Genomic DNA, 24,405 nt, shown 5'->3' on the forward strand with positions numbered 1-24,405 from the left:
AGATCACTGTCCTGCAGGGATCTCCCGTCCTGGGGGAAGGAGCTGCCAGACCCGCAGCGCTTTCCGGTGACACCTCCCAGGAACGCTGAGCACCAGCGCCTGAACACACGTTCACCTCCTCCAGGCGCCTGTGCTCCCCAGGCAGGGACGCTCCGGTCGGTCACTCCAGCGGGACAGGGATGAACGGCTGGGGCAGGTGGAATATTTCAATAAACAACGCGGTTACTGCAGCGTAATTAGACATCTCTGTGCCACGCAGACAACTCCTGCAATTACCTGGCAATGAACTTTTCATGTCTGTACGTAATTAGAAGCTGAAATGCTGGGTTTGAGTCCTGACAGGGGAGGGGGGAGAAGCTCGTTATGACTAAATGCTTCGCTTACCTAAAAGGAAACGCACGCTAAATCCAATATAAAAGGAATTAGCGGCGTTTGAGCAATAGATGTAATATGGGAATTGGTGAACCACGTAGAAGGAAGGATTGCTATGCGGAGGGTTGTGTGTTTGTGGTGAGAGCTTGGTGAGGAACACAAGGGGCAGGGACCCTCTCAAGAGTCCCATCTATAAACACATCCAGCAGCCAGATTAAACACGAGCGTGTGAACGGAATTCTCCTCCACACAAGGGACACGAGGCTGCGAGGCAGCACGGTGACAGAATGAAAAACTGGAGACAACAGACACCTCATCTATTTCCTAGACACAACAGCGTTACCCTCTGTAAGCCATTCCGTGCCCCAACGGACCATCCAAGGTCAGATCAATCACGGTGCGTTCCAGTCTTGCCCTCCCTGGAGATCTGGGGCTAATGACCCCAAAAGGGACACGGGCTGTGCTGCCAGCCCTGCCCGCACCCTCCTGTGCCAGATCCCGACTGTCCCTGCTCCCCGCAGACAGGCCCAGCTGCAAGGGGAGCCCAGGGCCCCGCTGCGGGCAGCTGGCATTAAAACCATGCTCTCCACTATTCCGGTAATACCTGCTAGGAGCAATAAACCAGGTTTGCACTGCAGCTCTGTGTGCGACATCCCTTAATAAATCCCAGCTGAGCTCCAGAACAGCACATCGCTGTCAGCACGCGGCAGCGGACTGAAACGGGACCTCCGGGGAGCCCGTTTGAAACTGGCAAGTCTTAAAAATGAAACAAGAAAGACAACAGATACCACACAGTACAAAATAGTAATTATTTATATTTTCAAAAAGGAAAAAAAAAAAAAAAAGTTACCAGCTATTTTGAAACTTCTTCCCTGTAAGAAGAGTGACTAATAGAAAGGAACAGGACTGGCTCTATACAGTCAGCAAGTCAGGTACAAACAGTTGTTAAGAATCATTTAGCAACTCAGGACAGGGACTTCTGACGCAGCGCTCATGAACAATAAAATTTCTCTTTTTTTTGTTGTTTTTTGTTTTTTAAAAAGGGGGAGGAGGGAAAATAAAGCAGGGAAAAATGCCAAAAACACTTCCCACAATATCTAAAAACAGTAACCGTTGTTCTTGTCAGACAGCACGCTCCAGATCCAAGGATTTTCTAGTCCTTTCCAAACCAGCAGCCTTGCCAAGGGCTGCCTGCAGTCTATTCACACCCTCCAGCCGCTCACTGGCCCCTTGCACTCCAACCTGTCACTTGATAAAACGTGGGGTTTTTCTTCCTTTTTTCCTCCCTTTTTTTTTTTTTCAATTAACATACAAGTGCTACTAACAGAGAAACTGATCTTCTTGTTGCTGGATAGCAATAAGGAATTACACAAACGTCCAGTTTTTAGCTCAGCTGGAAGGACTTAAATTCTCTTTTTTTTTTTTTGATATAAATACTACTGGAGCTCCCATCAGGTACTTCCTCTCCAGAACTTTGCTGGAAGTTCTTTTTAACCCTCCAACGCTTCCCAAGGCTAAAACGTCCTCTTGCTCCAGGCATCTGACGGTTCGTTCTGTGCTGCCAGACGCAGAGATGTTGTTTTCCCCAGTACCTCTGCTGGGTTATCCCAACTCGGGCCGGTGCCTAAACCGAACCCAGTCCTTTATTGACTCGGCCAAGTCGAAGGGAACACACAGACAATGCAGCGACAGGGATTCGTTAGGTTGAACAGCCCCAGGCCCACCCTCCCCCCTCTCCCCAAGTTACTTGGTGCTGTTTGAAAAAGTCTGGGTGTCACGAAGCAGTCTCTTCCCCCCAACAACAGAGTAAAAGCTCCACGGATTTCGCTGTCTACCTGGTGGTCAAGGTCACAGCAGCAACGGCTGGTGCTGCTTCCAGAACAACACGGGGCGGCGCGAGCCGGGCTTTAGGATTGCTTCAGTCGCTTCCGCGGGGGCCCCAGGAAGGGACACTGCGCCGAGGCCAGCGAGCGATAGGCCTCGGCCACCAAGTGCGGGTGCGAAACCACCATCGACTTCCAGCCCGAGGTCTCCATGACATCAGAAGCGTGACTAGAAGTAAGAGAGAACAGATCTGAAGTTATCGACTGGGGACAGAAAGGATTGTTAACTAAATAGATTCTTTCCGCACGCCCAAGAAACCTGATGTTTTTAGCGCATGGTTTTAGGGTCACTCTGGATGCGTGCTGGGGATCTCTGTGAAGACAGCAAGCGTTGGCTCTGCTGGCACGGCTGCACACAGCACAGCGCTGCAGCCTCAGGGGGAAAAGCTTAAACCTCCGTGATGGCAGGTGGAGGACAGCAGGAACTCCGTGTTATCCATCCCAGCTCCTCAGCACAGAAGTAGTTTACATCAATATAGGAATTACTGAGAAAAACGGACCAATATTACTAAGCATGTTTCTAGACATCAAAGTAGTTGGTAGTCATTTGACACATACTGAAAAGTCTGTTCTATTACAACGTGCCAATAGTCCCGCAGTATCAGCGACTACGTGATATTCTACTACCTACAAGTTGTTCGGGTGTTGGGAAGAGACCAGCCCAGCTCACAGACACCACTGTACACTCTGAACGGCCACAGCAGGGCAGGACTGACCTGCCCTTGGTGCAACGGCACCCCCGGGATATCAGATTGGTGAAGGATCACAATGGGAGAACCCAGAAACACCAAAGAGGAGGATCTGCCCTGCCTGTGGTGGCTCCCAGGCTGTGAACCCCGTTGCTAATAAACACTTTCCTCTGGGTTTGTTGCATCCCGGAACAAGAGAACTCACTAGTTAATGAAGTCGACTGCCTGAGTTTTGAGCTGGTCGGCGCTGTGCAGGTCGGCCAGGATGAGGATCTCGGCTGCGTTCTCCACAGACAGGTTGCTGCACAGCGCGTCCTCGCACATCACCTTCAGGCGCTCCAGCGCGTACTGCAAAATACAAAGCAGAGCAGTCAGGGGCAGGACACGGCGCGCCGGGCCTGACGCGAGGCCTCGCTCTGCTCCTCCACTCTTCAGTAAAACCACCCTGCCATGAACAGGCCTCTCTGCTCTGCTATATGCATCTGAACTGCACTCAAAGGAGTAGTGACCAGCAACAAAAAACCAAACAAACGAAAAAAGAATCGTGATGCGCCCACCCTGAGGAAAAGCAATGGAGAGGAGACATACCCACCAGAACTCGTCCCGGCCTGCGGGGACAGGCTGCCTGGCGCTGTGCTCATGCTTGGAAATGAGAGCTTCACGTCACCTGAACAATGTCTCACTCACTTCAAGGCACAGAACGCTAAAGCCAGACTTTTATTCTCACTCTCAGGCAGGATCACCCGCAATCAGTGGGAAGATCTGTCTAACAGGGAACGCTCCACAGGGTTCCAGAGATGTTCAGGCAGCTTTCACTAAACTCCTTTGCCATTCATGACCTGCACATCAAGACCAGCCTTGCTCAAGTACAGGCTGTTGGTTTAATACTAAAGTGTTAAACAAATGTTGCTGATTTCTTGCAGCTCTCCAGCTGGAAACCGAACACCACAGCATGTCTGTAGCTCTGGCAAAACCTCTAACTCTGCCTCCTCAATCTGGAGTTTCTACCATCCACTGTGCACTTGCCTGAGCGCTGTCAGACGCGCGGGGCTGAGCCGCACCGGTAGCCTGAGGAGCTGCAGGGACGTGTGTGGCAGCACAGAGCTGTCTGACAACTGTCACCCTGCGCTTGGTGGCACTTCGGGCAGCACCCAAACCTGCAGACACCACCCAGATCTTCAGAAGCAACACGGTGGGCTCGGGCAGACCCCAAATTTCAGGCTTACGGATATCACAGCTGGGAACCGTGAGACCGAGATGCTTCTGGAAATCTGGGTACGTGGGATCTGATCGGGGTCTGCAGCTCTTTGCACGAACCAAACGGGATAGTTCGGAATATTCTAGGTTCTGTGATTCCATCTCATGGGGTTAGGATAGCAGTCAATTATAATGCAGTTCTTATGGGAGTAATAACATTAGCACTACAGAAATTGTCCTGAAGATTAAACACAGTTCAGTCCTCTGCATTATCACTTCCAATTGAGTGATATTTCTTAAAAAAAAAAAAAAGATTGTTGATTTTTTTCTTATCTTCAAGAGCAATCTTCATATCGTTTATAAGGCTTTTTGGACAACTACGAGATGACACGGTATCCGAGTTGGTCAGTGTGTAAGGCCCCGTTGGGCAAACACACCAGATTTGTGAGGGCTGCTCTGTCAGCCTCAACAGAGACCTGGTAAGGAGCTCGTTGGTGCCACAACGGGAGCACTTGCCATCTGAGAAGCACTATCACCATCCACTGAGTTTATACTCCTATTGATTTAATTTACATTAATAATTATAAATTATAAACCCCTGTTTTCACTGAAGACTCGGTGACAACAATGACTTCAATTGGAGCATGGCGCTCAAGACCAGGACAGTTTGCTCCCACCAGAACATCCGGGGAGGCAACTCACACTTACTTGCTTTATCTGTATCAATAACCAAGCCAGTTTCAAGGGGCAAGCCATTACTTTATAGTACTGTCTGTCACTAGATCAAAATGTAGCAAACAAAGCCTAAAATTATTCCTTTTATAAATGGAATATTGTCCTCCATGCATGTAGGATTTTTATTTCGATTATCGCTACAAATAGCTCAGCTTCTAATTACATAGTTGGGCAAAAGGAGCCATTCTGGTCTCTCAGGTACCAAGATTTCCCCTTCCCCCCTTTATTAATTATATTTAAAGCAACACCCCACCTAGCAGCACACTTACCCAAGCGGCTGAAATAGCATCTCCTGGGCTGAGCAGACACGCTTTGCTTTGCTTTGGGTCTAATTACATATTTTCCCCAAGAGGCAGGAGGAACTCAGAAGAAGCTGTTTCAGTCTCTTGAGTAAATATTAGATGGTTCATGCGCTTCCATGGAAGATTTTTTATTTTTGCTTTTAAAAGACACACAATGAGTTTAAAAGGAAAAAAAGCCCTACATTAAAAGCCAGGAAACTCAAAGTTAAAGCCTACCCTGTCCTTAATGTACTGCTTCGTACTTACACTTGTCTCAGTTAAAGATGGTATGTGAGCTCTCAATCAATACTCTTTAAATATTGAATAAAATATGTGGCAATGACTATAATCAGGCCAAAAATCTCCTTGCATTATCTCCCATTTTAATTCTAGTTGCAGTGGCCCCGTAATGGCGTATGGAGCATTTCACCTCTAAAACTCAGCGTTTTTGATGGAGCCCAGGTCTGCAGTGACAGGGAACTGGATGGTCGTGTGGTGCTTGCGTGGAACAAGGTTACATGCATCCACATCTTAAACGCCACCGCCCTCCGTGGCACCCCCAGAGGATCCGAGGGCTGAAGAAGCACGGAGACTGAACTACGCTCTCACCCTAGAGGTGCTCCCTCCGGGTCAGGGCTGAGGCACAGGGCAGTGTGGAGAATCTTGCACTGCTGCTACCCGTGCTGAACCTGCGCGGTGGATAAAGTCAGGACTTTAGTCTCCAGTGCTGTCAAACTGGCATCTTGCACCAGCACTAAGTTCACTTTTAAGAGAAAAAAAAAATAAAAAAAAGAAAAAAGGTAATCAAGCTGTGGTTATATATGAGGAATTCCCAGCGGTGCGGGGCTCGCTGGCCGCTCTCTGGGGTCCCGGGGCTGCAAAGGGAAGGAGCAGCGGTGGCTGGCGAGGCCAAGCAGCGCCCGCCGCTCGGGGGCCGCCGCACCGGCCCTGAAGGACCCTGCAAAACCAGCGAGGGCTCGGCGAGCGGGCGTCCTCCTCTCCACAGACAGCAGGGACTGCCACTGCGAAAAGAGAATAAACAACAGGACCCCCCGCTCTCCGCCGTCCATCGCTCAGAGCGCCTCTGGAGCTGCCCACCCTGGCCAGGCCAGAGGAGACGCAGGCCCTGTTTGCCAGGGCAGAACGCTGCTTTGGAGATTGGGTAACAATTGCACTAAAAAAAATATCACCAGGTCCACCCTGAAATTTTCTTCTCTCCCACAGCTCTTACGCTACATTATGGTGAATAAAGATGTCCGCTGAAATTTTAAGAAAACGCTTAAGAATGAGCAGTAAAGACAGAAATTCTGTGTTAAGGTATGTATCTATAAAGCTATACGTATCTATGTTACATCCAGGTTTACCTATACGCCACAGCCAATTCAGAGAAACTGCCCCGCCACAGCGCCCATGCGAGCAGCTCGCTGCAGCGATCCCGAGGAGCTCCGCGTGAAGCAAGACACACGTCATTCCTGCTCCTCTGAACACCCGGGTATCCCAACTGTACCTTGTCAGCAGCTGCCAGCAAGTCATCAGCCATTTTGTCAAGATTTGGTGCCTTCCCCGTGTAAATAAAGCACATCATTTCCTTAAAAACTTCAGGCTCCACATCATTGATTTCAACCCGATTCTGTATCAGAAAAATGAAGCTTGTTAAGATCCTGACAAGACGCTAAAGGCTTCCTTCTACCAAAGCTCTTTCAGTATTCAGAAGTTTGCTACAAACTATTTAGAATGTTTACTATTTGCAAAAAAAAAAAGAAAGTAGATGGAATAAGAAGGATTCTAAGTTGTATTTCACATTCTCTACTTCTCCCTGTCCCACCCCAGACTCTTTCCCCAAAGTAACAAAGGTAACAATTGCCTCCTTGATCCCTTTCATCCTCCCTTCAGGGCAGCTGAAGCAGAGACCTGCATCTAATGTGAGAGAAACAGTTAAAAGGTGACAGTAGTCACAAACACTACCTGAGACAGTGATATGACAGTGACGCTAAGAGCTGATTAGAGAGCTGCTACCCCAGCTGGACAAGTTCTGCTTCCTTCAGAACTTACCTTTTTACTCTCTTCCATCTCGTGCTCAAACATGGCGCTGAAAACCGGAGAACGCGCTATGGCAGTGGGGAAAATAAAACAGAGTTAGAGGAGCCCTGGGACGCTTCAGGACATGCTAAGCGCAGCCTGCCAACACCTCAGCAGCCAACCCGCTACTCCATCCTGCTACAGCAGGCAGGACAAATTCAGTGTAACTGCCACACGAGTGTCAGTTGTGACATAATGTGGCCGACGGAGTTTCAGACTGGGTGTGGGACAATTCCTTATGTCCTCTCAAACAATGCTGAAGAGTACACGGGTGGTTAAGGTAAGTTTCTTGACTTTACAAGTACTCCTCTGGAAACATAACTTCTTACAAATGCTTTAGGAATATATTACCACAGCCACAAAAAAAAACACCCTACCATCCTCACCATAGGAGATAAGCAACTTAAAATGGAGCAGATATTTCTTCTCTCCCGACTAACAGTTCACAAAATCACAGTGACAGTATCACAGTATGTTTGGGATTGGAAGGGACCTCAAAAGATCATCTAGTCCAATCCCCCGGTCTTTTACTACAGCTCTGCAGTTAAAAGAAGGGCAGAAGCCTCCTTTAAAGACATAGTAAATCCAACCCCCGTGCCCCACTGCGGTACCAACCTGCCAGGATGGCTTTGTGTGCCTGGAACTCCTGCCCCGCCACGCACAGGCAGCAGTCGGTGAAGCGCGAGTTCTCCCACAGCCCGCCCAGCTCGTCTGCCAGGCGGCACTCGGGCACCTTCACCATGTTCATGGTGTTCTGGCCGGAGATGTTGACCGAGTCCTGCACCACGCTCACCTGCAGGGGAAAGGAAAACGGGCTCAAAAAGACACACTGGAAATGTCAGCTCCATCCAGGGAGTTTTTATTTGCGGGGCAGCTGAAGGGAAATGCAGAGCGAACCCCAGACCTCTCGAGCAGAACTGCTGTGTTGTTAACAGTGTCTCCATTTCTGAAGCATCCTCTGTCCCCTGCCCTAACCCTGCTCTCTGCTCCTCCAGGGTGTTCCACATCACACCAGATTTTCCTCTCAACCCCAAAGTAACAGCACTATGCAATTTAATCATAACTTTATTAGGTGATTTCCTGAGGAAGTGGAACCGTATTTTTTGGCTTTACAGACATCATACCTGACCTAGTTTTTTCCTTCTATCACCACTCTGAAACCCGCCCCAATCAATAATGCAATACAGACAGCAGTGCAGATGAAAATGAAGTATCCGAGAGCTTTGACAGCCAAGCATCCACACGGGTGGGCATGGGCTGAACGCCACGTCTCGCTGCTTCTGGTTCGCAGTGTGTCACAGTTTAAATGCTGCCATCACATTATAAACTTAAATTTAAAAAACCCCACAAAATAAGTAATAAAAGAGCAGCTCTGTGTCAGGTAATGAGGAAGATTTGCGGGAGGCAAATGCAGAAGGCAGGTGGATCCCTGCTCGGCTGCTCCAGAGCAGCCAGGGCTGGGCCCTGCGCAGCCACGCTGGCTGGTAACAATGACACCAAGGGAACCGCTTGGAGCCCGGGCAGCACTGAACCGTGAGCTTCAACACGCCGTAAATCACACCCCTCTACAGCAGACACAATTAAAAACACCAGTGACTAACAGCACCCTGCTCTAACGAAGGAGAAAGGACAACGCTGACTGACAGGGAAGCCTACGTGAGCCTATTCCCTGGATTTGCTGTCAAGTCCAAGTTTAATTTCAGTTCTATTAATAACCGATGGCCAAAGAAGAACAGACAGCAAAAGGAAGTCTCACAGTTATGTAAAAGGAGGAGTAAATTATGAAGTGAGAGAGGTGACAGAAGCATCTTCCGAGGTAAAACGCCCCTGAGAGCATGTCTCCCCACTCGTGAGAAAGCCGGGTGGTCAGACGGGTGCTGTGTGAACTCTCAGCACACACACCAGACGCTGCTCGCCAACGGACACTGATGATTACCCAGAACGCCAGAAAGTTAATATTCCTCGTCACTCATTTGACAGCTACAAAATCTTGTTGCCCTCTGACATTTAGATCAGCAACATGGACTCAAGGATGGATGAAAACTCAGATTCATTAAAAAGGAATTCCAAGATGCTGATTACAGATCAGCAGAAAAAGACCTGGCAACCGCATCTCAAATCCACAAATAAATCCTGTTCATATAGGAAACTCAGTTACTGCCATGAAAATACATTGTATGGCTTTTACATCAGGAGCAGATTCCAAGCGGTGACCAGCCACAGAGGTCAAAGTAGATGAGGTTTTGCTCATGCTATTTTCAACATCTTAGCCAGGGAACCAGTGCTCCCAGCTCAGCAGAGCTACTACCACAACGCTGGGAACATTGCTCTTCTTGGAGACTTACCAGCATGACATTTACCTATGATGTTGGGATATAATTTAAACAGCAGAAAGTAATGCAGTTGGGATATGAACAATCAGTTCCACCTGCAAAACAGAGGTCAAAAAAAACCCCCAAACTGACAACTAAACGAGGTCAGATGTGAAATGCTGACAGGGAACATCATTCTCTGCCTTAACGGCATTTCCAGCAAGACATCATCTGTGTTCAACACCAGACACGAGCAGAGAGCAAAAAGCTTCTTCCTTTAAACTCTAATAAAGCAATGAGAAGGCGCAGCAACACCGGGCAGCTGCCTGGCCTCCAGGAACAAGGATCCCAAGAGCAGCGCTGCTGACCCCTTGGTTCCTGCCCCCAGAACACGGCTGCTCCAAGTGCAGCTGTGAGCGCAGCTCCGCGGGGACACGCTCCGGCTCATAGCACGGCCGGTCACAGCACAGACACTCACTGGGAGCTCTGAGAAGGGAAAAGAAAATAAAATGAGAGCTAGCAGAAAACCCCAAGCCAAGGTGTTGATAGCTCCCGCCAAGCCGTTTCCAGACAGCGAACCCTTCCTCGCTGGTATCACCACAGATTTCTAACACGCTGGACTGCAGAACAAACAGGGGATATCACAGGCAGGTGAAGCCAGCAATAAGTTTTCATCCAGAACACACAAAGACACTGAGCTGAAGCTTTTGAAGGGACTAATTCAGCAGCAAGTGGACTGACTGGAATTAGCATCGGTTGCCAAGACTCCTGGCAGATCTCAGGTTTATATGCATCGCACCTCACAAATTTCCTTCTCAGACATTAATTCTTGAGTCTCATTCCACAATCGTACGTTTTCTGGCTCTTTTCTCATGAAGGAAAGAGACCTAGAGGTGTCATCCCCAACACTGCCCTCTTCTCCACATTGCTGAAGTGCTAAAGGAAGGGCTCCCTCATTACAGGAGTCATTTATGCCGCTGATCGAATATACGCATCCTTTAGGAGATGGCTTCTTAAAAAAAACAAACCAAAAAAACCCGACCAAACCAGCCAGCTGTCGAACAGCTCTGACCAAAGCACTTCTTTCACTCCTGAAAGAAAACACAGCAAAAGAAAAGACTCCCACAAAAACCACTGCAGGAGATCCAAAGAAAGAACAACTCGTTCCACCTGTCTCCTGGCAAAAGTCACAGCTACAGGAGGCATTCTGCAGTAAAAAGACCACGGCAATAAGACAGCAGAAGCTCGGAAGGTACTAAATCACAGAGTTTAAATTTGCTCGTTAAGGTTTCTAAGCTTAGCTAGCTAGTTTCAGAAATAACTCTATCTTTGTCTGAAATTAGTATTAGTGAAATCACAGAATTGACTGGGTTGGAAAACACCTCAGAGATCATCAAGTTCAACCCTTGGTCCAACTCCAGTCCGTTGACTAGATGATGGCACTAAGTGATAACTTAATGATAACTTTGTAAGCAGTTGTGGGAAAATACAAACACAATGAACAGAAAATTGTGGTTAGTATAAAATTCATTTTTCTTAATTTTTTATCTGTGTTGGCTGTATAGACACACTTAGGAAAACAGGGAAATCTCTTCTTTATTCAGTAGGCAGGTTACAGGCGGGCCAGCTTCCACTGCAGGCCTTGGTTATCAGCCCAAGTGAGCTTCCAATTAAGGAGCACAAACAGATGGACGATAATATTAAACCAGAAGTGAAATGATAATCAAACATGCTTAATTCCTACCATCCTCACAGGTAAAAGACAAATAGAAAGTAACAAAAAATAAACACAAGTGAAAAGTAATGAAAGAGCCACCAGCTGCACGCACACACCACGTGCCGCATCGACACCCCGTGTTTCTCCCGATCCCTCTGACTCCTTAAAAGCAAGGATGAGAAATAAGGTCACATCTACCTGGAGTTAATGGAACTGCTACTCTTCCAGCTGCGCAGGCAGACTTACCTCGCAGAACAGAGTGAGTTTGTCATCTGGAAGAAGTCCATTGGCCTCATCCAAAAGAAAGTCTCTCCTAATAAATTTTTTGAACCCCCAGTCCTTGCCTTGCACGAATCGATACGCTCGCTGGCTCTCTGAAAGGAAGACACGGGGCTTTAAACACCGGCTTGATCAAACAGCAAAAGACAAACAACTGACCCCATCAGAGAGAAAGGGTTTGTACACACCCATTGCTTTTGTTTCTTCTCCTTTAGCATTCAGGATGGAGAATTTGAACTTTGCTCGAACTTCACTTTTTGGACAGCTCACCAGCAACAGGTAGAGGGATAAATAATCTTTACTCTCTTCATCCAGGCCTTTGGGATTCACACGTAAACACCTGTGAAGCAGGCACAGGAACGAGACGTCAGGAACGGTTTCTGGCAGATCATTCACAGCTTTCAAAGAAAGCGCATTGTAGAATCTCCACAATAAAAAGTACAGCAAACAAGTTCTGTTTAACAGCCGCTAAACCATAAGGAAATAACGGAGAGGTAAACAGGGTGGAACTGTGTGTTACCGTCAGCCCTGCGCTGCATTGAGCCAGGGAACAACGCACAGGCAGGAGCCACGGGCAAACCAACTCGAAAACCACGAGGGAAAAGAGGAGGGGGGCATGGATTAAATATTGAAAAGCACCCTAGATGTCAACTTGCACAAAAGGAAAGTGAAAGAACTAGTAGAATGGAGGCAATGGATTTGAGGAATTGCAGCAAATCCAGAGAAACGGTGGGTATGATTCCACGGGAAGCAACTGAAAGGAAAAGTGCATTTCTGGAAGGCTGGTAATTCCTCAAAACCATAATTCCAGGGCAAAAGGAGAGAACTCCTCCTGGGTGGAGAGGCAGAAGTGCAGGAAGAGGCCAACTAATAAGCTCTTCCATGACCTGAAACTTGACACAGACTCTAACAAGAGGCAAAAACTGGGGCAAGTGACTAACTGCTCAGACATGCACGGACAAAACACAAAAGATCTGGACATTAGGATGAGATCTGAGCAACAAAGGTCCTAAAGTAATTTAATAACAAAAAGCGGTGGAAGGAAAGCACAGGTCTGCCACCCAAAGGAAGGGAACACGAAGTGTATTGCACACGCACTAAATTATTTAGCGGTCATTTGCTGCAACCTATACTAAGGAGGTTTAAAGAAAAACGCTATAATATTTAACAGCACCACCAAGGGATCAAATTAGGAGCCAGGTGTCCATGGATCTACTAGGTCAGACACAACTCACAGCAGATACACATTCTCAAAGTCTGCTCTGAGTTACTGGAAATCACTTGAGAACTCAGGATTTAGAGTGCAGGCAAAACTGATCTTTTTAACAACCAAACTAAAAGCGAGAGGCTGAACCAGAGCTTGAATATGCTGGCTGTGGACTCCCGGTGGCTTATACGAACTTGTTATGAGAAACATCAGCCAAAAAAACCTAACTGAAGCCATTAATAATCCTCCATAGCACGGCTCTGCTTCCAGGCAGGATGCGGCCTCCCATCCAGCTACGGTTTCTGCTATTTTTGATGTTTCCCATTATCGGAGGAACTGCAAACAGACAGATCCTCACGTTTGTTTTCTGTGTCTGAACACTGTGCTGCAGCAACAGCGCTTCCTCCCTGTGCGCAGGTTGGACATCCACGCAAGCAAGAACCCGCATGCAGTGCAAGGATTTCTTCATATATTTCCGTTGTTATAGAAGCCCAAATTCTTTCACCCCGTTGTACTAGCAGAGCGAACCACTCTGCTCCACTTCTTACCATTTGAGTTTATCGTTGGCGCCGGATGAAAAGGTTGAGCTTTTGATGACCTCACCCATTTCTTCTCGGCAAAAACTAAAGTTGTTTATGGTCCACATGTAGGAAAACTTCACCACTTTGATCTTAAAAACAGAGGATAATGGGCAGGTTAGGGTCACGCTTGTTCACCTTGTCACTCTTAAAGGCAAAAAACTAAAAACCTCTATGTTTTACTGAGTGACAAAGAACCCCGAGCACAAGACAGCGACTTGGGCGAGCGTGGCAGAGCCAGCCGGGCCCTCCAGCTCCTCCGGAGCCGCGCCGGGCCAGAGCGACAGCACTGCGGTTGCCTTGGTGAACGCTCGTTGATGGCAAGCACGACGTTGCCTGAAACGCACGCTCTCAACTTGGTTTGAATACATTTCTAACCACAGGTGATAATTGCACTAGGTCAGGAGCAGCTCAGCACAGCGTGGACTCACCTGGGTGTAGCACCAGCTCTCTGCTACAGGTCCACTCGACATTTCTGCCGGAGGAGGAGGACTCGGCACCCTTGACATCGCCAGTTTGAAGATTAAACGGAGTTTCACCACTCAGTAGAAGAAATTTATAATTGATCTTCACCCTGCCAGTCCCCAAAAAGAGAAAAAAAGGGGCATCAATACGCACTCCAGGTACTTGCTGCAGGTTTTATGAAACTTAAAATTGCCACAGTCCCTCCAAAGAAATTCAATTAAACTACTCTGTGTCATTCAAATTAAGCCCAAATTAGCAGATCCTAGTTCTGAATACCTGGCTAACTGCCCATGGAACTGTCTCCTGGGACACCATGGTTCACTCTCTCCAGTCACAAGTCTTTGGGGACAGATGAAACTTGAAATTGCAGCAAAAGCAGCAGCCACACCTCCTGCCCACGGGAATGATGCCTTTGTGCTGGGTTTAGTCCCAGCTTTTCCATCCCTGGGGTGCACAGCAGCCCTGCTCAACCCCACCCAGGCTCTCACATTGTTATGTTCACAGCTATTTTTAATCCACGTTGTTCTAGTGATCTGTTTTATAGCACAGGGACAGGGCTGGTGAGAGGACAAGCGGCCAGGGAAAGAACGGAGTTCCTTCGCTCATCTGCACACGGAGCACCAAGGGGCTGAGCCTGATGAAAAGGCTGGACCAGAAGAAAGCAAAAGGAATAAATAAAACAGAGTGGGACACGATGTTTTTCCTTTGTTAAAACTGTAGTTAGTTCCAGAGACAACAGCTTTTTGTTACAATGGCACATTCATCAAGCCTGTTGGAACATGCCGAGAAGCTGAAGGGACCCTGGATGGGGGGCAGAAGTTAATCCCAAATTCCTGTTCCTTCCACTGGTCTCCAAGGAGCAAACACCATAGATAATCTTATGATGCAAAATGGAAACTTTAACAGCTGCTTTCTGTATTTCAACAGCATTTTAAGATGTATCTACATATTACCTCCATCTCACATATGCAAAGAAGCTTTTGAAAGCCTCTAAAGGCAAGACAAATGTATGAGCTTGCAATACACGGGGCTATTTCATCTCCTCTGAGTAACTGTCACTTTTATATCTTGTATCTGTTCCTCCCAGATGGCTTAGATAGGCAGGTGGTAATACAAGTTATGACAACAGTGCAAATAGAATTGCTGCATGCCAGGGCGTCATTCGTTATGCTTTTAACATGGCCCAAAGGGGACAAAGGTTCTACATTTTGAAGATTTTCTACTATTTGGAAAATACTTTCAGTCTAGTAGTCAAAGCTTTCTACAGCTACTTTGCGAGGCAGTTAAATACAGTTTTAAAAAGGATGTTAAACTCCCAATATACCCCCAGCTCAATGCAGCAATCGACCATCAAATACTGTCATCAAATGACACCACTGGTCCTTAGTCATACTGGGAATAAACAGGTGATTCCATCACTGTCTCTGCACACGTTCCCGGCAGGGAAACACTTGCTGCAGGAACGGGGACGCACAGAAAGGTCAGTGAAATAGATCCCTGGGAGCTGCCGCAGAAACCGCTGCGTGTTCCTGCACCGGCCACGCTGAGCTGTTCTGCTGGCACCAACCAGCATCAATGGCGTTGTGACAACCACAGCCCACTGCAGGTAAAGTTCTGAAACCAGCAGGGCACCCTCCGTGTTTATTTGCTCATGAACACTCGATACTTTACCAGTTCACACTTCTTCACTCACAGTGAATTCAAGAGCGCTGCAGGCAGAGCTTCCAGGAAAACATTCTGTAAATGGTTTGGATATCAGATTCTTTCTGGCTAGGAGAGGCAGGGAATGAACCTGAAGGTGCAGGCGTAAATATCATGTCACAGGAAACAAAATACAAAATATCTTAGGGACCCCTGTGAGTCCCTGTACAGTCTGCAAGTCTCTGACTTCCTTGGATATAAATAACAAACAGTCTCTGGTCGTCGTTAAGATTACAGTTCAGAGTAATTCTCACCTCATTCACAACCTCACACTGTGAACACCTTTTATCTGAGAGCCCGCTGGAACCGTCCCTCGTCCCTCCCTGTGCTCTGACCCACCCCACCGAGACACCTCCAACTCCATCATCCACTGCAGGAACCAACTGGCAAAACTATTCTGTGAGCATCACAAATGACCCAACAAAGGTGAGGAATCTCAACTCAGTCAATTGTTCTAGAAGCCTCAAAACCACTAGATTCTTGCTCAACAGCCTGTCAATTTGTACGTCTTCTCAAGATAAACCAACTGCCTTTTAAGAAACCAGTACTTTACACCAGAAATTTCCAAGTATATTCATTTTCAGTAAGTTTTATTCAGCAAGAGATAACTCACAGAAGTCTCTAAAAGAAGTATATTTATAATTAAGCGTTTCAAAAGCAGAGGTGGCTGCTCTGTGGACACCAGTATCAAAGACTATCCAAGAACAGCACAAAGCACAGAGAGGAAAAAAAAGAGCAGGACAAAGATAATTGGAGCCATAAAACAAGGGGCTGAGATGTGGAAGCACAGGAAAAGCCCATTATCTTCCTGCATTCTTCAAAGCCCTGGAAAGGACAATGAAAGTCTGAATTCACTGCCGTAAAGACAGAAGACCAAACAAAAAAGGTCAAGTTAAGCGGCAGAGCAAAGTGGGATGCAATGCTACCTGACTAGGGGCTGAATTACGTTAGTAAGTTTTCAGATTGTACTGTACACACTAACTAAGGTGTCCCAGCGAGGTGGGCACAGTGCCCACGGCCACGAGTGGCACTAACCTGCCCGCAAAGTGGGGCACAAGGAAGTCCAGGGGTTACAGAGAGCTGCCCCATTATTGACATTATAACCTAACAAATTTAACAAGGGAAAGTGTAGAGCCCTGCATCTGGGCAGGAACAACCCCAGGTTCCAGTATAGGTTGGGAAATTACATATTAGAGAGCAGTGTAGGAGAAAGGGACCTGGGGGTCCTGGTGGACAACAGGATGACCATGAGCCAGCACTGGGCCCTTGTGGCCAGGAAGGCCAATGGCATCATGGGGTGTATTAGAAGGGGGGTGGCTAGTAGATCGAGAGAGGTTCTCCTTCCCCTCTACTCCACCCTGGTGAGACCACATCTGGAATATTGTGTCCAGTTCTGGGCCCTTCAGTTCCAGAAGGACAGGGAACTGCTGGAGAGGGTCCAGCGTAGGGCAACGAAGATGATTAAGGGAGTGGAGCATCTCCCTTATGAAGAAAGGCTGAGGGAGCTGGGGCTCTTTAGTTTGGAGAAGAGGAGACTAAGGGGGGACCTCATTAATGTTTATAAATATATAAAGGGTGAGTGCCATGAGGATGGAGCCAGGCTCTTCTCGGTGGCAAACAATGATAGGACAAGGGGTAATGGGATCAAACTGGAACACAAGAGGTTCCGCTTAAATTTGAGAAGAAACTTCTTCTCAGTGAGGGTGACAGAGCACTGGAACAGGCTGCCCAGGGGGGTTGTGGAGTCTCCTTCTGTGCAGACATTCCAACCCGCCTGGACATGTTCCTGTGTAACCTCACCTGGGCGTTCCTGCTCCAGCAGGGGGATTGGACTGGATGATCTTTTGAGGTCCCTTCCAATCCCAAACATACTGTGATACTGTGACATGCTGGTGTAGAAGGGACTGCACCTAGGGAGGAAACCACCTGCACCCATAAAACAGACTGAGATTAGACATCAACGCTTCCGCAAGACGGAAGTGACCCAAACCAAAAAGCTACAATCGCCGCCTAAAAAAACCCCAAACAAACCCAAAAAAAAGAACCAAAAAAACCCCAAACAAAACTATAAAGGAGTAAGATGAATGGGATATATACAGACTTAACTGTTACCTGAATTACAGGCAAGAATAATTTATGCCAAAAGAAGTGGTTGGTGAATTAGGTTGAAGCGTGTGCGTTACAGTTTCTGTTCTTGTATATCTAGCAGAGTTATCTCAAAATGCACGGAATATTGGCAGCCCACTAGAACTCAGTAACTAAAATGGCACTTTGAGAAATATTCCAAAACTAAGGGTTTCTTTCCCATTCTTGGAATGCTTTTAACTTTTTTCCCGAAACCAATTCTCCAGTTATAAAACTGGGGGTGGGGGGGTAAGGCTTGGTCACCTACAAAAATCTGAATTTGCAAGAAAGCATTAAGGGATGGGACAATCATCAGTGAAACATCAGCACTGTAAGAAGGATTCCAATGTCCCCAAACCCACCAGCAAAGAGCTCAAACCAGCAGCCTCCAAAGAACCTGCTGCTGGAAACAAACCCTGCGCTCAGCATCGCTGCTCTCCAGCCATTAACTGCTATTTCTGACATTCTTCTGTGACAGCTCCGTGCCCGTGGTGAACAGATGCAGAAAACTGAATCCCCTTTAACCACATCCAACCCTAACTATAAATGACCCCAAGTATATTAGAATTACATCCACACCAATAAATAGAAAGAGTAATCAAATTCTTGAAACAAAACTTAGTTTTATTTCATAGTTACTGTCAGGTCACCACTGCTGTTTTCACCAGATGTTCGCCCCTTCTTTAACTCTTTCTACTTCCATCTTTAATCCTCTTGAGGCACATCCTGAGATGCTTAAAGCTCAAATCTTCAAAACTGTTTTCGCTCAGAAGTTAATCTGCCTCATATTTTTTTAGTTCAGATCATAAGCATGTTAAAAAGAAATAAATCTCTTACTACTTTTTTCCACATTATCCTTTTCTCCTCCTCCTGCCAACCCATGCCTGCTCTTTTCTCTCTTCTCACACGGAAATATGTGATCTGAACACACCAGGAACGATCAGCCTGAGCAGACTTCTGTCTTCAATAAGAAACCTGATCTCATTTTGAAAAGCAGGGGTTTGCTCTTGCCCGTGAACTCCTTTATTTTAGATTCTGCCTCACAGGCAAATCGTAAAAAGTATTTTACAGCTTGGGTCTGTGCATGGAGGGGAAATTGTGACCTGTCAGTCGTCAAGTCACTCCGTTGCCATTTTAGCAATTTTTTTGTTTTTAAAGCAAAACATTTGCACTTTCATAGCATGTAAGTCATCATCCAAATGAGAAGATAAAGCCATGCAAACAGCTCCTTCCCGGAGCACTCCGTGTTAGCAGAGAGGAAATCAGTGGCTTGCCTCACTCCCACAGAAACTCCCTCACTGCAGCCTGTTTCTACACAACAAACAGCAACTCCCGTGCAGGAGACTCCTGTTCACAGCCTGTCCCACAACCCCCAGCACTCCTGGGGTTACACACAGGAAGGTCCTTCATTTCCAACATCGCTTTGTCTCTTCTCGGACTCTGTCACACGCCAGCATGAGAAGGAATAATGAGGGGAAAGAGATGGGAATCAAATTCCAACCACTTCCAAATCAGCTACATTCTCCTCAAAAATCAGCAGCCAAGTTTTATAGAAAATATCTCACCCTGACTTCAATAAGGCGCAATGGCTTTGCTAGTGTAGCTTTAATAACCTTACTCACATTAACATCAAAAAAATCACATCTTACCATAAATCACACTCTGAAAATAACACAATTATAGCATTCGCCTACACCCGTATTTGAATATCCTGACCATTCAAGACCAAGATTATCAAATTAATAAGACAAAAAGAAAAATTTTGGTAGCTTAGATATTTGATATTTCATATGTTTGTAGTCAATAGGAAAAGCCTTGTCCAGAGGCATTATTCCATGTCTGTATCAGCGACAGAGAAGCAGGGCAGCAAGGTGCATTCTTTCCACTGCTTCTGCCATTAATGTTGTAACTTGTGTTAAAGGTGAAAAAAGTCCCAAAGGAGGGATCTTGGACACAAAGAGCTGACTGACTGACGTTTCATTTTAATTATGCCTTCTAAGCTGTTGTTGGCACAAGCCATTTATTGAATCTTTATGAAGCAGAGGAGATACCTACATTCATCTCCCTTTTTATACCACGAAGGCAGCTCCATAAACCATGTCCAGCCTCAAAGAAGAAATGAGTCTTTGTTGAGTCTTTTTTTCTTCCCGTTAGCCCTTCTGTTCTGATAAAAAGTCCTCCTGCTATTCTCCCCATCAATAGTAAAACTCAATAAGCTATGGGTCAGTATTATCTAAAGACAAATATTAATTACCTGCTAGCCAAGCACAAACTCTAAATCACAGAAATTACAAGCAATTACCCCCGAGTAACACCTGGACTTCCATCACACATGCAGGTTTGTTCAAGCTGGCACCAATCTAAAGCAAGGATGTTGCAGAACATTTCCAGGATCCAGCTGAATATAACCTACTGCCACGGTTGTGCTTGTACTCCCTGATTGGAATTATATAAAATCTCACTGTAATCTTACTTGCTAGAAAGCAGAGGTCTGCAAAGCCGAACACGACGCGTGACGACGACTTTCAAACCTGTTGGACTCACACCTACAACGACACATTGTTCTTCTGTCCGGGAACAAGTACCAACAAAATCACAAGCTAACAGGAAACCTCAAGAAAATCACCTGTCTCTCGGCAGCAGCAAAATACTGTTCTGTGAATTTCATTTTCTACCTACAAGTGCTTCTAAGAAATTAATCAAACTGATACATGAGGGTTTTCAGCACCACTTGTTGAGGCTGCACACTTCTAGGAAAGAGCAGCTGAGGAAATTAAGGCCCCAGTCCAGCAGTGTTATTTTCAATGGTTTTGCGGTTCTAGAGGCAGGTCAGTAAGGTTTAGCTGTGTTATTTTCAATGGTTTCGCAGCTCCAAGGCAGGTCGGTAAGGTCAGGAACGCCAGCCCAGAGCAGCCATCTGTCTGTCTCGTTCCAGCCAGGACTGCCCCACGGCTTCCCTAAGCTCAGCTTTGCCTTCAGATACAAAGGCAACACACCATTTTGAATACAAGTTTAGAAGGACCTTGTTATAACAGACCATCTTCTCTGCCCAGGCAATTTTGCTTAACTGTGAGATCCCAAATATTGAGAATGCTTCATAATTAGTGTATTTCAAATCAATATTCTGACTTTTTCTGCATGCGAGTCTCTAAAAGGTGTGCACAGGGCATCCTTTTTTGCTGGAAAATTATTTCTGTTATCAGAAGTTGGATCAATTTTTTAAAAGCATCAAAATTACTGTATATGATTCACAGCCCAAGCATGACATCACACTCAATTTAAAATGCACAACACACACGCTAGATTTCTAACAAGAGCCATTTTTAAAGTCCACAGTCATATAATACAACCTATAATACAGGCTAAGAAAAGCTGAACTGAGATCTCAATGTGAAAATTTTAATACTAATTCTGTAGTCAGTGCATCTAAAGTCACCAGGTTCCTACTGGCTTCTGCTCTATCAATGGCCAAAACAGATCCTTCCAGGTATTAATTTAGTGTTAGACTGTTTAATCCCTCCCATGTTCATGGCTTTATAAACTCTACAGACGTCTAAAAATCCATGGAGTGAGACCAGCTGCACCTCACAGAACACAGCAGTGCAACTCCTGCCTGCAACCAGAGTTACTCACAGTATAGAAATGAACTCCCAAGTCTTCCAGGCATTTGCTACAGTCAGTGGTTCTGCATCTTTTCTGTCCTAAAACTGTGGAGGGGAAAAAAAATAAAGATCACAAATTACATTTCATGTATGTTATGTATTTTCTTGAATTTTCAGCTATGCACATCAGCAAAGAAGAGACTTCCAGAATCACCCAACTCCTTCCTTTCAAAACACTGGCAATGGATATTTAACAACGTGAAAGCCAGAAAACAACTTGTGTTACATTTACAGATACAGCTTCTGAAAAGCAGCAGCTGCTTTGCCTCCTCAGGGGTAGGAACACTTTAATCTCGAGCTGGCTTCCTGCTCTGCCTTGTCTAGAACCTGGGACACGTGCTTTACTTAAGAGCTCTCCCTAGTACAAAGTACAAGACAGAATGCAATGGCAGCTTATCATCTGAGAATCAAGAAGCAGCACTCCCTATAAAGACCTTTTTGTTTTGTTTTTTTAAACCACATTTTTATTGTATTTCCTCTCTGTGCTGAGTAGGAAACACCAGCAGAGGTTGGAGGAGTACAGCAAGATCTTACATAATAGTCCAGTCGTGCAGAAAATTGAGCCAAAGCTGGGGAGAAGGAATTTTACAAAATAACAGTGGATATTCCCAAACGTGGAACTACTAACACAATCAACAGCACAGCAATAGCTTCTGATTGTAAAAGAAACAGGTATCTTTCCTGGTTTTCTGCACAAATTTGAGGAAATAGCATTCAGGAAGAAATGAAGCAGATGATTTCAAGCTCACAGGTCCCCAGACAGTGGAATGACAAGCCCCACAAGTAAAGTGCTGGGCAGGGTGCGCCAAGAACAGAGCTGGTAAGTCCCTCTTATTGTAAACTGGATTGGTATCCAGAGAAATCACCCAGGGCAAACAAACTCCATTCACAGCACATACAAACGGCAGGTCCTCTAGAGGCTCAGCCACAGCTCCGAGATTAACCCTAAACCTCCGAGCTGGCTCAGGGGGATTCACTAAGAGAAGACTCTGGTGAACAGAGTCGGTTTTAACATTTACCAGGTCTAGTCAGCTCAGTACTAGTGCCAGTGCTCATACCTTCTCCACATTAAAACATCAGCAAACGGTAAGATCAACTACACAAAAAAATAGGGGTTTTAAGTGCTCCGCTGTGACCCGTGCAATCAATGACAGGGCTGCTCACCGAGACCTTTGTCAAACCAAAATCCCTTCCATTCGACACCCTCCCTGATCTCTCTGCAAATCCTGGAGGGGTTGGGCAGGAAACACAATTACTTTTATAACAGTGGTAACCATACTCAAGTAAATCAGGATATCAGATTTGAGAACAGTTTCTAGGATCCTACGGTAGGTACAGTTTTGTATTACTGTCCTCTGCTGCTCCAGTGACAGGATGACAGCTTGCGATGCACTTGTGCTGTCGTGTCGTCTCAATCTCAAGACAGATCCCTGACAAAGTACCATTAAAAAACCCCTAAATCTGTTTTTTCTTCAGGTCACAACAGAACAAGCAAAACCAAATCATTCTGGGTACCTAGTTAGAAAATGTCACTTGAAAAGAAGGAAGCCAGTTACATGTTTTACTTAACTAATTTAGGGGTTTTTATAACCAAAGAGTTCTGCCACACAAAGCATAAATAACAGTGCAATTCTGCAGACTTCACATTAAGCCACCCCAAACATAACCCCTTAGAACCCCAAAGGCAAAGAAAAAACCAAATCACAAAGAAGTGTCCCTTTTCATTACGTCATGATGATGCTCTACAATCACAACTGTAAACACATTTTAAAACGCCAAATTACAGAAAAACCACAACCAATAACACTACATTCTATATTTTCCTCCCCTCTACAAGCTCCTGCTAGAAAGACAATTCCATTTCACAGGCAGCTTAACAAATACTACGGGAATAACATTTTCCCTTTCCAATCCCACCGATCGCCCACCCGGATAGAGCTCGTAGCAGCTCTAGCACCTCGCTATCGAACGGCATTAGCGACGTGTTTAGCTGTGAAGGGGAATTCTCCGCTCTCCGTGCTGCAGGATGATGCACCATTTCCTTCAGCCGCCAGCACAGGCCGGGCCGGCCGGGCAGCAGCACAGACCGGGCAGCGGCGCCGGCCCGGCAGCCCCGAGGAACGCGCCCCCGGCCCGGCCTGGCAGCCCCTGCTCGGCTACGCTGCTCTCACCTCAGCTTTCCCACTCCAGCCCGCGTTTCCTCCCTCCCTCCCACTCGTGTTTCCTCCCTCAGCTGCTCCCCCCTCCCCGGGGATCGCCAGGACCCCCCTGGCCAGGCCTGTCCCCAACTCTTCCCACCCGCACCCTCCTCCCTCAGGCCCCGCGGAGCCACCGCTTCCTCTCCCAACTCCTGCCCCTTCCCACAGCTCTCACCTCCCGGCCCCACGAGTGACTCGGCCGCGGGAGGCGGCCCGGCGCCGAGGCCCGGCAGCGCTGTCTGGGCAGGTGTGTGGGAATGGCGCCCCGGGTCTGCCCCCCGCCCCGCACCGGCCCCCTAGGAGCGCACCAGCCGCCGGGGATCACTATTTGGCAGCATGTCTTCCTCCGGCCGGCCCCCCCCAGCCCGGGCACAGGCTCATTATTCCGCAGGTCCCCGCAGCAGCGCTCTGCGCATGCGCCGCGCTGACGAGCGAGCAGGATATGGCTGTTCCCAGCGCTCCCCTCCCGCCCGCGCACGCGCACCGCGCGACGGCCACGGCCTCCCCAGCCCCCCGCCCGCCCGAGGGCGACCGCGCATGCGCACGTTCCCTCGCACTGGACCCAACCGCCCGCTCCCCCGCGCACGCGCCCTCTGCCGCCAGCCCCGCCACCGCGCGTGCACCGGCGCCGCCGAGCACGCCCCCGCCGCTCCTGCGCGCGTGCGCGCTCGGCCCCGCCCGCCGCCGCCCCGCCCTGCGGCTCACGTTGTGGCAGCGGGATGGCGCATGCGCCGAGCGCCCCGCCGTCCCCTCCGGCGCGGTAGCTCGCTATTTGGCAAGGACCTGCCCCCGTCGCAGCGCCGCTCGCACCACCACAGCGGGGGCGGGCCGGTCCCCGCGGGTCTCTCACTGCCCGGCAGGCACAGAGCTGCCTCACAGACACCTCGCCGAGGCAAACGGGGCGGGGGGGGGAAACGACACTGCCT

The 24,405-nt window shown here is 47.5% G+C and overlaps 1 protein-coding gene across 4 annotated transcripts; it reads right to left on the reverse strand.

Moving 5' to 3' along the window:
- Positions 1-1,167: 1,167 nt before the first annotated feature.
- SPOP (speckle type BTB/POZ protein) lies at positions 1,168-24,405 on the reverse strand. 4 transcript variants are annotated; one of them, XM_065039764.1, is made up of 11 exons: positions 24,185-24,405; positions 21,253-21,326; positions 13,761-13,903; positions 13,300-13,421; positions 11,733-11,884; positions 11,512-11,639; positions 7,852-8,029; positions 7,210-7,265; positions 6,665-6,787; positions 3,150-3,292; positions 1,168-2,424 (listed from the first exon to the last, which is right to left on the reverse strand). In XM_065039764.1, the coding sequence occupies exons 3-11, from the start codon at positions 13,836-13,838 to the stop codon at positions 2,280-2,282; spliced, it is 1,125 nt and encodes a 374-aa protein (XP_064895836.1). In that variant the 5' UTR covers positions 13,839-13,903; positions 21,253-21,326; positions 24,185-24,405; the 3' UTR covers positions 1,168-2,279. The 4 variants fall into 4 exon arrangements, with proteins under 4 accessions (XP_064895836.1, XP_064895837.1, XP_013224403.1 ...); XM_065039765.1 differs by lacking the exon at positions 24,185-24,405 and adding an exon at positions 23,788-23,938; XM_013368949.3 differs by lacking the exon at positions 24,185-24,405 and adding an exon at positions 23,655-23,901.

This window comes from Columba livia, chromosome 23 (assembly GCF_036013475.1).
Source record: "Columba livia isolate bColLiv1 breed racing homer chromosome 23, bColLiv1.pat.W.v2, whole genome shotgun sequence".
Taxonomy (NCBI): Eukaryota; Metazoa; Chordata; class Aves; order Columbiformes; family Columbidae; genus Columba; species Columba livia.

Excerpts from the sequence above, each read along its gene's own strand:
- SPOP (XM_065039764.1), bottom strand. The coding sequence starts at position 13,838 with ATGTCAAGGGTGCCGAGTCCTCCTCCTCCGGCAGAAATGTCGAGTGGA. Across the intron at positions 11,640-11,732 it reads AGAAGAAACAAAAGCAATGG|AGAGCCAGCGAGCGTATCGA; the intron begins GTGTGTACAAAC and ends TCTTCCTTTCAG. Across the intron at positions 8,030-11,511 it reads AACTCACTCTGTTCTGCGAG|GTGAGCGTGGTGCAGGACTC; the intron begins GTAAGTCTGCCT and ends TTTCCCCTGCAG.